We start from the raw sequence: 13,322 nt of genomic DNA on the forward strand, positions 1-13,322 counted from the left end.
ACATTGGAATTCATGTGCCTTTTGGAGTTCGTCTGTTCTCGTGTACACTACAGTCCACTTAATAAAACTGCATTTATGGTGAAGGAAACTCCCAAATTTTCCATGTAATCCGCCATGGAAACAATTCAAGTTATAGATGGACCTTTCTGCTTACAATGAAGCTTTCTTCTGGGGGAAAAAATGACTTCACTATGAGAGGACTCTACTGGAGTGTGTCTGTGGTCATATTTACTTGGATTTAATTTGTATTTCAGTATTTCTCCAAGTTCCCTTTTATTTTTTTATCCAGAAAAGTCTTTTCTGTGTGTGTGTGTGTTGCAGAATGCTTTCCAAAGCATTGGATGTGTAGCTTTAAAATACCATCTGTTTTTGTTTACAGGTTCTGTAAAATTATTTTACTTATTAGCATTAAACAGACATACCAATGAAGGGAATTCCACGTTAATGTATGTGTCCGTTAAGTGAGGGTTTTTTGAGAAAATCTTATATTGTGGCAGGTAATTAAAGCCACTGACGAGAAAGCAAGAAGAGGACTAGATACATGTGAAAAATCAGATATTGCACATAAAATAAGACAAGGGGCATGAATGTTACTTTCTTGGATAACCAATGAACACAAGTGGTTAGTGATGTCAACTAACTTAATAGCATGATTGAGGTGGCGAAGATAAAATGTAATTAGCTTAATAGAATTCTTGCGAAGACTTTTAGACTCCGCTCCCAGAGGTGGGGACCCAGTCATCTTAAATGACTTTAAAGTGTCTGACATGTTTTGGCACTACATGAATAGATTTTAAGAACATAACCCATGAGGTTTGTAAAATACTTTTTTCAACTAATATTGAAACTTTGTGAGCATCTTTTGGGAATTCTAGCATTGCAGGTTTTTTCTCTTAACTGTAAATGGCGATGGTAAATACAATTAGTTGCAGTCTTCTCTGTAGTATTAAAAAAAAATTTCTATGAAGTCAGATTTTTGAATTCTGTTTTCCACATATTTTAAGGTTACTTTATTTATTAACAGTTACACATAACCTGGATTATTGCAGTTTGCGTGGGGATTGGTGAATAAAGCAAAATGTTTGTTTTTTCCTAGATTAATGTTCTTCAATCTAAGAGGAGATCAGAGATCTTAAAATCGGTAAGATCTTTACATTTTATGTGTAAAATGTCTGATTAAATCTGAAATATAAAAAATAAACATTTGAGACTACAAGTTGCTACCCTCTGATCAGCGACCTATGTAACATGAATTTGACTGTTTGCCTCCATGTCGCACAACCACCATCACAACTGGCACACTGGCTGGTGGTAGCAAGAGAGACTAAGACTGGGTGGGCATGTGAACTACACTCTATCACTATGCCTGCACTGCAGTCGGAGATGGGATTGCAGCTCATGTAGGCACACTCATGCTAACTTTAATTTAGCAAGTGCAGCTAAAAATAGCAGTGAAGACATGATGGCTTGGGCTTCAGCGCAGACTATACAAATCTTCCCAGAAACCTGGATATGTGTGTGTTTGTGCTAGCTGCACCAAGATCCACGCCACCACATTGTCTCTGCTATTTCTAGCTGTGGTAGCTAGGTTAAAGTTTGTCCAGGTGTGCCCACCTGAGCTGCACTTGCAGCTCTGACTGCAGTGTAGACATACACTTAATGGTGATCCTTTCACATCAGGGTGGAGGAAATCACTAAGGTTTTACGGCTATTGTGTATGCTGTACATGTTTTGTAGCGAAACTTGAATAGTTTGGCCTCCAAGGCTTTCAATAAGGTACCCTTTGGGAAAGCTGCATTCACTTAAAAATTAATACTTCTCCAAATCTGTTTTCAAGGTTGAGTCTCTCATTTCCTTAAAATGGCACATTTTTACATGAAGAAAATAGATTGGGACCATTTGAGGCTAATGTACATTTTTGCTTCAAATCTCATCTCTTTTGAGTGCCAGATACATAACTGGAGAGACCGTGTCCTTGACTTTGTCCCTTTCAAATTCCACTTTCCATTCCTTCACATCCTTTTTTCATGAGATTGTATAATTCACTTAAACTGTGACAGATTGGGTCATTATTACAAACCAGTCTTTTTCTCTGTGCCTTTGGAATCCTGGATATCTTCCCTTCTTTTTTCTCACAATGTATGAAGACTGCTTGATGGTTTCGTCTCTTGTTTTTGGTGAGTCGTCTTGGAAGTCCCAGGGAAGCAGATTGTGAGCTATTTCAGCTGTAACTGTAGAAGTTATGGATCTTTAACAAGCAGATTCTGTGCCTTCCAGCTGGTTTCTTAGGTGTTTGAGTGGCATATTTTTTTAACAAGTTTTAAATAATCGGACTAAAACATGACCTCACCTGTCAATCAGGTTTTATAGGATAATTTTATTAGCCCGTTTATGAAAGATTTAACTTGGTGGAGTCATTCATTTCTGTCTTGACCCTCGTATAGTCATTTAGACCTGTGCAAAGTGACCACAGAGTGGGTGTAGAGCACTACCAAGGCAGAATGGTAGTATTTTGCACGCACCTTGCACTCACTTTGTACTCATGTGTATCTCCACAAAGTGCAGAGCAGTGGAGAATTAAGCCCTGCACTTCAAGCTTGTTTGCGAGAGTTCATTCAGTGTGAGTTATGTATGTAAGATCTGATAACGCTCTATTAAAACTTCTTTCTAACGTATACTTGTATTCTTTCTTCCTTCTAGATGTTATCCTTTATGTATGCTCATCTGACCTTCTTTCATCAAGGCTATGATCTATTTAGCGAGCTTAGGCCATACATGAATGATCTTGGAGCACAGGTAATGTTACAATACAACTCCTGAATTAAAATGCACATACTAATTTGTGCTTGGGAAAACTATTGGGGAGAACTATGTATGTACCAGAGCCACTGTACGTTTATTCAATAAAAGTGGAAACTTTGGGGGATAGCCAAGATGAAGGCATAGTGTCACCATAAAAATTATACATTTAAAAATGTGTTACTAATTAAATGCAAAAAAAAAGTTAATACAACATTAAGGCTGCACATAAAAATTTTTATTTCCTTGCATTTTTCAGATTTCCCACAGCAAAATTAATTTCCTTTTACTTAATTTTCCTAATTAAGTTCCACATATATAGTAAAATCTGTCCCTGTTTTGTTAAGTATGTTCATGTTGTTCAGTATATACTGTAAAATGTACAAGTTATTCAATGCGTCAGTTAATTTTTCCCCCATCTGTACTTTCTTCTTTCTATTACCTTATATACTTGTTCATAAGCCGAATATTTTTGGTAAAAAAATGATGCATCAAAGAGCAGGGGTCGGCTTATAAACGGGTCAACACCAAAATTTGATTTTAAACTCTATGAAATCATTGAATTGAATATCTAATACATTGTCGTTTTGTTTACCTGGAGCGTTGGCAGGCACGGAGCCCCTCAGCTCCCTGTGACTGCGGTTTGCTGTTCCCAGCCATTGGGAGCTGTGGGAAGTGGCTTACCCTGATGGGCCGGGAGGCAAAGTTTGCCAACCCCTGAAATATAGGGTTGGCTTACGAAAGGGTCATACAGTTTTTACTATTTTTACCTATCCATCTTGGAGGGGTCAGCTTATAAACGAACAGGCTAATGAACAAGTGTATACGGTATGTTAAGATCATGTCTATTTTTTGTTGTGAAGAATTGTGCTTGTTGAGTTTAATAGAATATCAGGGTTGGAAGGGACCTCAGGAGGTCATCTAGTCCCACCCCCTGCTCAAAGCAGGACCAACCCCAACTAAATCATCACAGCCAGGGCTTTGTCAAGCCTGACCTTTAAAAACTTCTAAGGAAGGAGATTCTACCACCTCCCTAGGTAACGCATTTCAGTGCTTCACCACCCTCGTAGTGAAAAAGTTTTTCCTAATATCCAACCTAAACCTCCCCCACTGCAACTTGAGACCATTACTCCTTGTTCTGTCGTCTGCCACCACTGAGAACAGTCTAGATCCATCCTCTTTGGAACCCCCTTTCAGGTAGTTGAAAGCAGCTATCAAATACCCCCTCATTCTTCACTTCGGCAGACTAAACAATCCCAGTTCCCTCAGCCTTTCCTCATAAGTCATGTGTTCCAGTCCCCTAATCATTTTTGTTGCCCTCCACTGGATGTTTTCCAATTTTTCCACATCCTTCTTGTAGTGTGGGGCCCAAAAGTGGACACAGTACTCCAGATGAGGCCTCATCAATGTCAAATAGAGGGGAACGATCACGTCCCTCGATCTGCTGGCAATGCCCCTACTTATACATCCCAAAATGCCATTGACCTTCTTGGCAACAACAGCACACTGTTGACTCATATCCAGCTTCTCGTCCACTGTAACCCCTAGGTCCTTTTCTGCAGAACTGCTGCCTAGCCATTCGGTCCCCAGTCTGTAGCGGTGCACTGGATTCTTCCGTCCTAAGTGCAGGACTCTGCACTTGTCCTTGTTGAACCTCATCAGATTTCTTTTGGCCCAATCCTCTAATTTGTCTAGGGCCCTCTGTATCCTATCCCTACCCTCCAGCGTATCTACCTCTCCTCCCAGTTTAGTGTCATCTGCAAACTTGCTGAGGGTGCAGTTTCCATGAGAGTGTTACAATTGTTATATAATTTGTACTGGTAGCAGCCCCTATATTTGACAGGTTAGAAAGAAGGTATATTGTGTCATCCCAGAATGGGCGGGGATTCATTAGACTCTACAGAAAACTTTAGCAGATACCTACTGATCATGCTCATAAGTGAATTTTCAGTTGCTTGTAACCAGTCTGGTTGTGGATGTATTTTAAAATGGCTACTATTTACAGGTTGACTTTTGAAGTTCAGCTGATTTTAGCTCTCTCTACAGAAGAAGCATGGCATTAATTTTTTTCAGTGAGAAAACCATATTCCTTTCATAATTCAAATGTATGACATGATTTTTCTTAAGCTTTCAGCAATAGCATCACCCTTCAGTTGAAAGCAGGGATGGGAAATGTCAGTCCAGAGAGCCTAGTTCAGAGGTTTAGTGGGAGATCTTAACCAGTGTGTGCTGCCTGGGGCTCTGTGTGTGCCTCCATTCCCTCTTCTGCCACATGCCAGGGTCCCCCAATTTCCCTCTGCCAGGGAATCTGTGTGCCCATTCTTCCCCCATGCTACTGGCTTTGTGTGTGCCCCTTCCCTCCTCCCCCATACCATGGTCCCCTAATACCCAGAACTCCTGGTGAGGGGGAATCCCCTATTCCTCTTTCACTGTTCCAGAGTGCCTCACCAAGGCAGGGGCTGTGCGCGCACCCCATTGCTCCTTTCCCTTGCATGCCAGGGACTCTGTCTGCTTCCCATTTCCTCTGCATCTTACAGCAGGTTTTCCCATTATCATGTCAGGAGCTCAGTGTCTCTTCTTTTCCTTCCCCAAAGTACACCCCACCTCCCAGGGGAGTAGGCAGGGGGCTAGGAAGAAGGAAAGAATGAAGCCGCCTCCTCTCTCCTATCCCTCTGGCTGCCTCTTCTGACTGACATCTGTCCCATGGCTCCCAGCAGGGAGAGCAGCTATTTCTTCTCTCTCTTGGGATGTAAGTCATTCAGGGTGTCAACATGTTCCATTCTGTTGGGAGGATGAGCATGGATAGTGTTATGCTGGAAGATGTGAATAGGTGTCATCATCTAGTTGGATATATAGACGATTTCAGAGGTGCTTAGAGCTGTGGCTTTGCTAATCAGATGGCAGGGGCTCCTTGTCCCCCCCCTTTTCCCTTTTGGTTTTTGGAATTCCCCCCAAATCAATAGGGTTTTACCCTTTGAGGCCTGAACACTCCCTGAAATTTTGAAATTGATCAGATATGGTGTTCAGATGTCATCATGTTATAGACCAACAGAAATGCTGTCAAGTTGAGCATAAGGCCTTTGCAAAATCAGCCAGTGATGTGAAAGGATTCAACTGCAAAAAATCAGCTTAGAAAATTATTTTGTGCCTTTTTTGAACAAATGCATGTGATTGATTCTCCCCGGGGTGCCATCTGGAGCTGGGGTACCACTGAGCACTCTGACTCACCGGCCTGGGCTCCCTCTCACACTGTGCAGCTGTGACTAGTTGCAAAGGCCTCCAAGCTTGCACTTTCACCAGCATTCACACAGGTAGGGACACGCCCAGCTGCAGTCACATGCACGCTTTCTAACCACCAGCTTCCTAGCCTAGGACCCCAGAGCAGTACTGTCCTGTCACAGTCAAATCTGGCCAGTATGTGGGTTTAACACCTTGTACGCCTCTCCCTCAATGTGAAGAGGACCATACATGCTTGTGGTGACCAAGCTGAGATTTTCCCCAGAGACCTTAGTTAAACGCACACTGATTTGGATTAAAACAAAAAATAAGTTTAACTACAAAAGGATAGATTTTTAAGTGATAAGTGGTAGCAAACAGATCAAAGCAGATTACCTAGTAAATAAACAAAACCGCAAACTGAGCTTAACATACTAGATAGGTAGGATATGAATTAGTAAATTCTCACCCTGAGTGGTAAAGAGTCTGGCAGATTCTTAAGGCACAAGCTACCTTGGCTTTGCAGCTTGGGTTTCCCAGGTTTTCGTACACAGGCTAGAAATCCCTTTAGCCTGGGACCATCACTTCCCCCCATTCAGTCTTTGTTCCTCAGGTGTTTCCAGGTGTTGTAGGGAGAGTGAGGTACCATCATGATGTCATTTCCTCCCTTTTATATCTTCTCACTTGCTGGAAAGCTCTTTTGCTGTGCCCTGGGTCAAACAGTTCCCACTGTATAGTGCTATCTCTACACAGAGAGAGGTTTCTATTGTACACAGTTGCTGGGGTAATCCTGGTGATTTTGTGCATTTCCTCAATAAGCTATTAACATTGTCTGGCCTTTTTACTGTTGGACCTGAAAGACTGCTTGTGGGTGTGTTCAATGTCAGAACATGTTTCAGTAATACATACCTAGCCAAACTTCATAACTTCACATACAACGATAGCACATACAATCCAACCACATATTAATGTCGAGCAGAGCAAGACTTTGAGTGATGCCTGGATTTAGTACTGCAGTCATCTTCCACCCTGTGCAGCGGGGGGTGGGAGGGAGTGCTGGCAAGAAGCCAAGTACGGCTTCCAGATTCTGAGGTCAGTTTTGTGCCAGGCCTGGCCCTATGAAGTTTAGAGCAGTCGAAGGCCTGTTCTAAACATGGCTAGGTAGTAATGGAACCCCAAGGATAGCTGGAGTAAAGCATGCTCTGGACACCCGCTGTATTAGAGGGTAGAGGGGCGATAGCAGAGGAGCCAGCTACAGAGCATCTATTCCTGCTGAGGAAATGGCAAACAGAGATGTGGCCAGTCTCCATCCCTTTTGCCGTAATGGTAGAAATGAGAAGGGCAGGGCAGACTTCCTCACCCATAGTTAGTTTTACGCGATGAGTTTCTCTACTAGGGATTCTGTTGGTCAGATACTGTGTCCTTCTCCACGACTGACTTGTAGTGGTGAAGTGCAGTTGCTCTCTGATACATACAACTTTGCTACCCCAGTGCTGAGGTAGGGCAAAGGCTGCACAAAATCACATATGCAAAATTGCTGGTCATCACTCTGTTTAGTGCCAACTCTTAGTCCTCCAACCGTAACTACTTTATCTGCATTAATGTTCAGTGATCTTGTAACACTGATTGGGGCTGAGGGAAGTATAATATTCTGGCTTGGGGTAAAAGGACCAAATTACCGTACTTAATTTTTATAGGATGTTGAAAGACTAAAGTCTACAAGAGTATACAAAATATTATACCACGCTGTATCGTACCAAAGGATCTGTCAACGAGCTTCCATCTCCACCACATCGGAATACCTCTTAACCAGTCATATATTCATAGATCTCTCTCAAGTAATTCTGGGCAAAAGCACTGACATCAGTAACAGTATTATCATAGTTCTACTGATACTTTATTACAAGACAGGTTTTAAATAGTGATATTTTTTATCTTAAGACATTTAAATGTGGGTTTTTTTAGAAATATCTCCTGTATGCCATGTTTTCTGCAATAATCACTATTTTTACAACATCTGGGAAGCCGCAAACCACCTGAATAGCTATAGAACCTTGCCCCATTTAATGCTGTCTCAGGGAGCACATGGGAGCTGTCAATTTTAAAAAAGATCAGCTGGGGCTGTCACCACCTTCTCTTTGGAGGGGAAAGTCCCCAACCTCCCCTTCTGTCTGGCTTTCTCTGCTAATGCCACTGCTGCTGAACGGACCAGTCAGCCAGCAAGAGCAGCTAAAGCATGAGTCATTCCTTTCTTCAGAGGCTGAACATGTCATCAATGCAGTCTACCAGTCGCATATCCCTGGCACCATACTATTCTTGGAAACGTTTTCCTTAGAGCCTAAAGGAAATGTACACCTATCAAAGAGGTTTTGTGTCAGGAAAATTTGTCCTGTTAATTCAGAATGGTAGTAAAATGCTTTAAACAGGACTTTAGTTGATATTAAAGGTAAAGCTCTGTGATCAAGGAAGTGACCTTCCTGTGTATAAGGCAAGTCATGCAATGTCTAGACATAATATATTTTTTCTAACATGCATTATAAAGTCTAAAGAGCCAAATTTCTTTTTCTCTTTACAGCTGGATCGGTTGGGTGTAGATGCTGCAAAGGAGAAGAGAGATATGGAGCAAAAGCACTCCACTATTCAACAAAAGGTACTTGAAGGAATGTAAAATAGAAACTGTACACACATTTTGTACATCTGTTTGGTATGTCTCAGCAACAGAGCATAACTGCATTAGAACTGCTAGAAATAGTGTCCTTGCAGTGCAGTGAAATAGAATTACAGGTAATTAAATGGAGAGATGGTTTGCAGACGTTCGGATTGTGTTACCAAACAAGGTCACAATATTTCTGTGCGCTAGCTAAAATATCAATTTCAATGTTCTACTGAATGACTAATATTCAAATGCTGAGAAATATAACCCATTTATTAGAAACCTGACTCTGAATATGGTATCTTGGAGTCTTCTTTGCCATAAAGTTAACTTTTTGCTTGCTGTAATTGTTATATACCTATAGAAAGGGCATCCTCCATGTGGCCTTGTAGATGTAAGTTCTATTTACTTCCTGAATTGGGGCGAAATATAATAGTGTTTTGAAGTTGAGAGTATCTGCCACTCTTGTAGACAAACAGTTAAAGGAAACCCAAGGGGAAGCTTGGCTTGTATTTCTTATTTAAATGTATATGAATGTGAAAGCTAAACACTAACTGAAAGTTAATTATTGGCAAATTTGGTACTAACTGGTGCTATTGCATGTTGGGAAAATTGCAGCCATTTAAAGTGGAACAAAGCATCTTCAGTCGCATGGATAGTTATAAAGATCTGGGTCAATATTCATTTTGCTATTGTAATGCTAGAATTTAATAAGAAAATTCAGCAGCAAAATGAAGTTGGGAATAGGATGGAAGTTCTTTTTTGGGGAAAAGCTATAGCTGGAAAGTAATAGCTGCTGTTAGAGAGCAGCAGCACCTGGCACAGGATTAAGACCTCTCTTGGTACATACTATCAATTGACCATTGAAGGAGTAAGTTACGTGATTTGTTACCATGAGCTATAATAATTGCTGTAGGCCCATTATCCTTACTTGTTTTGTTTTTTTCCTTAAATGCTGCATAAGGCTGCATTACAGGTAAACTATTTCTAATAAGCTGAGTGGTTACTATGGAGCTTTGATAAAGAAATCCAGTACTTATGGAAACCTGATCAGTTAGAACTTCAAAAACACGTATTGGATCTTACTTCTTGTTGCCGTTCAACTACTGCACTTGAGTTAGGTTAGCAAACTATATGAAAATAATTTAATTCATCAAGTCATCTGTAATTATTTTAATTTCTTAATAATGTTACACCGTTTACAAAGACTCCCAGTGCATTTACAGATGCTATTCATGCTGGTTTTGCTCTAAAAAGCCCTAGGGTTTAGGCCTTGTTTCTGTTGGACATATGCTCCTCATCTCATAAGTCAGGATCACCTCATTTGCTGTCCCTAAATTCATCATTCTGGGGCTTGAAGGAAGACAGAGTTTTTGGTGGAAAGCGCTTAACTTGAACAGCAGCTTCTTAAATTGCTTTCCTTGTCTCTCTCTCTCTCTCTCTCCTCTTCAGATCCTTCCATTTGCCTATGTACCAGGTTTAAGCTTCTTGCCTCGCAGGGCCATCACAGCTCTCAGCTGGCCTAAAGCCTAGCTCTGGTTTCTTGTGTCATCTCATTTCCCTGTCACTCGGTCTAGAATGCCAGCCCCATTGGTCATTGCTGTCCCATTTCTTTCCTTCTCCCCCTTCCATTCCCATCATTGTACCTTCTTCCATACTGCCCATAGGCATGAACCCTCACAATGTTGGCAAGCCAAGCACTTCCCTCCTCCTACCAGTATTCACATCCCTCCTAAAGGTTCACTTATTCCCACAAACATTAACCTTCAATAAAAAGTGCGTGCGTGTGTATGTGTGTATATATAATTCAAAGTTTTAACTTGACACCTTATCTAGGTTTTCCAGTGTGTGTATTCTTCTTTGAGTACTTGCTCATGTCCATTCCATGTTGTGCGCGTGCCATGTGCACTGTTGCTGGAGATTTTTCCCTCAGTGGTATCCGTTGGGCCGGCTCTAGCACCCTCTGGTGCTGCGCGCTTATGCATTGGTATAAGGGGCCCCAAGGACCCCACTCCCTCTGAGTTCCTTCTTACCACCTGTGATGGCTACTGGAACAACTCCTCTTGCTTTGGCAAGCCGTCTTTCAGTGGTTTCGTCTGTTTCCTAGTTTATTAATCTTAGTATAATTGTAGCATAAATATTGTAAATAAGACTAGCGTAGATAGTTAGAACCCCTCCTGTGGCATGACCCACATTCCAGTTGTCTGAAGTGTCTGGGAGTGGCTCACGTATGAGAGCGCTGTCAAATTTGTTGGGAATTTAAGCCTCGTACGAAGAAAGACAGAGGCTAGATCGAGGTCTATCCTAATAGAAGCCGCTCTTAGACTGGCTTTGGAGCCAAGCTGCTTGCATTTGGCACAGAGCACTTGGGCCTCAGTGCAAAACACTCCTCCAGCACTGCACGTATCCCGATACCATTCTCTATCTCTGGTGCTGAGGAAGAAACATAAAAAGCAATAATCAGAGAGAGGGCGTTTGCTGGTGCCAAAGAAAGAAAGGCAAGCAAGGGGAAGGTAGTAGAGTGCAACCCATGTTGGACCACTCCTCCCCCTTCCGCACCGTTGACTCCGCCCAGAATGTTGAGTCTGCTGTGGGACCCTCTGCTGATGCCGAGAAGTCATTGTGGCACCAGTGGAATCATGGTGCCTTCAACCCCAGAGGCCTTTGCAGCAGCCAAGGACTTATTACTCCTGGTACCACCGACTCCATTGGTACAACCACCAGCTCCGATGAGCATGAGCAGGAGAGAACATGGTGCTCCGAGCTCCTTCCCAGCACCAGGACCTTTGATACCTTCCAGGGGCAAACTGACCCTACTTTCTTCTATGAGGTCATCCCGAGTCCAGCACTTGTTGCCAGACTCTCAAGACTGATTCGTGGAAATGAGGGGTACCGCTCCCCTGTGGTCACCTCAGGACTCCTCCTACACCCAGCCCAAGAACTGCTACCGGTACCTGTCTTATGTGCTGCCGGACCCTGGTGAGGTTCTCCTCGCTGGTACCTGCCAGGTGGTCAGGGCTTATGCAGTGGCCATTCTGGAACCCATGAGGGTTTTCCCTGGTAACGGGTCCGTCTCCTCACCGGTTCTACTCGGTTGCTTCTGAGAGGAGGGCTCCTGCACCACTCCATTCGGTAGTCACCCCTGGTACAGGCCTCTTCCTCTTCCTCCCATCTCTGGACCAAGCGGCTCACTGCTGCAAGATGACTTTATATCCTATCAAGCAGAAGGACACACAGAAACTCAATCTTGGGAGAAACATTTATTGGCCAGGTAGACTACAGCTATGAATCTCGAACCAAGAAGCCCTGGTTGGGAGATGCAAAATTACAACTTGTGGGACTCCTCAAATGTAAAGACTCCGTGCCTCAGGACTCAAGGCGGGAATCCTCTGTCCTCTTAGAGGAGGGAAAGAACGTTGCCAGAGCCTCTCTCCAGGCAGACCTCGACGCAGCCGACACGGTGGCCAGGCCAGTGGCCTTTGCAGTGGCTATGAGGCAGGGTTCTTGGCTGGAGTCTTCCTGAGGTAGCCCTGAGGTCCAACAGTTGATTCAGGACCTCCCTTTCAAAGGCTTGTTGTTGTTTTTTGAAGCAAACGGACATAAAGCTCCAAGGCCTGAAGAACTCAGGGCCTACCCTCGGGTCCCTGGGCTTCTATGCTCCAGCCCCTTCAAGGAAACACTTCGAGCCTCAGTAGCCAACCCGTTTTTTCGGCTCTGCCACCAAGACAGGACTTGTTCAAAAGAAGAAGCGGAGGTTACAAGCACAGTCAACTGCTTCCATCTGCCTCCGCCTCAATGCAGGGGTCGTATAGGTACTTTGGGCGGGCCCAAGCAGGCCTTTTGAAGGTGCACCTGAGGGCACTATGCCAGTTCCTGCTTTGGATCCTGTCCCCCCTTTGTTTTTGGACCAACTTTCCCACTTCAGCCTGGCGTGGTCCCACAACACATCAGACCACTGGGTGCTAAATACAGTGGTGGGCAGTTATACCCTTCAGTTTTTGTCCACCCCTGCCTCCCACCACCCATCCCCGTTCCTCTTCAGGGACCCTTATCACGAACAACTCTTAGCCCTACAGGTGATGACTGTGGAAGAGGTACCTCAAAAATTGAGAGGGAAAGGGTTTTACTCCCAAAATTTTTTAATCCCAAAGGCCAAGTGGGCCCTTGGTCCCATTCTGGACCTGTGTCACCACAACAATTATCTCAAGAAACTGACGTTCCACATTGTCTCCCTAGCCTCCATCATCCCATCCTTGGATCCAGGGGACTGGTACACTGCCCTCGACTTGAAGGTTGCTTACTTTTACATTTCCATCTTCTGTGGCCACAGAAGATTCCTCAGGTTTATGGTAAACCAGACTCATTATTAATTCACTGCTCTTCCTTTTGGCCTGTCCACGGCCCCCGGGTTTTTACAAAATGCATGGTGATGGTAGTGGCCTTCCTCAGAAGGCAAGGCATTCTAGCCTACCCGTACCTTGAAGGCTGGCTGATCAAAGTCCAAGCACAGAACAGCATCAGCATGGGCGAAGCCACCTTCCGAGTACTGAGCCTGTTGATAAAGGAACAGAAGCTGACTCTCATTCCAGTACAGAGAATAGAGTTTACTGGAGCAGTGTTCGACTTGACCAGGACAGAGCCTTTCTTCCAGAGG

The 13,322-nt window shown here is 43.5% G+C and overlaps 1 protein-coding gene across 4 annotated transcripts in view; it reads left to right on the forward strand.

The window, feature by feature from the left end:
- ACAP2 (ArfGAP with coiled-coil, ankyrin repeat and PH domains 2) overlaps positions 1–13,322 on the forward strand; it is a 107,657-nt gene that overhangs the window by 31,436 nt on the left and 62,899 nt on the right. For all 4 annotated transcript variants that reach the window (XM_074963320.1, XM_074963321.1, XM_074963323.1 and 1 more), the window contains exons 7-9: positions 1,097–1,141; positions 2,701–2,796; positions 8,591–8,665. In XM_074963320.1, coding sequence (XP_074819421.1) covers positions 1,097–1,141; positions 2,701–2,796; positions 8,591–8,665 — 216 coding nt within the window. The remainder of the gene's footprint in view (positions 1–1,096; positions 1,142–2,700; positions 2,797–8,590; positions 8,666–13,322) is intronic.

Source organism: Natator depressus, chromosome 9 (genome assembly GCF_965152275.1).
Source record: "Natator depressus isolate rNatDep1 chromosome 9, rNatDep2.hap1, whole genome shotgun sequence".
NCBI lineage: Eukaryota > Metazoa > Chordata > Testudines > Cheloniidae > Natator > Natator depressus.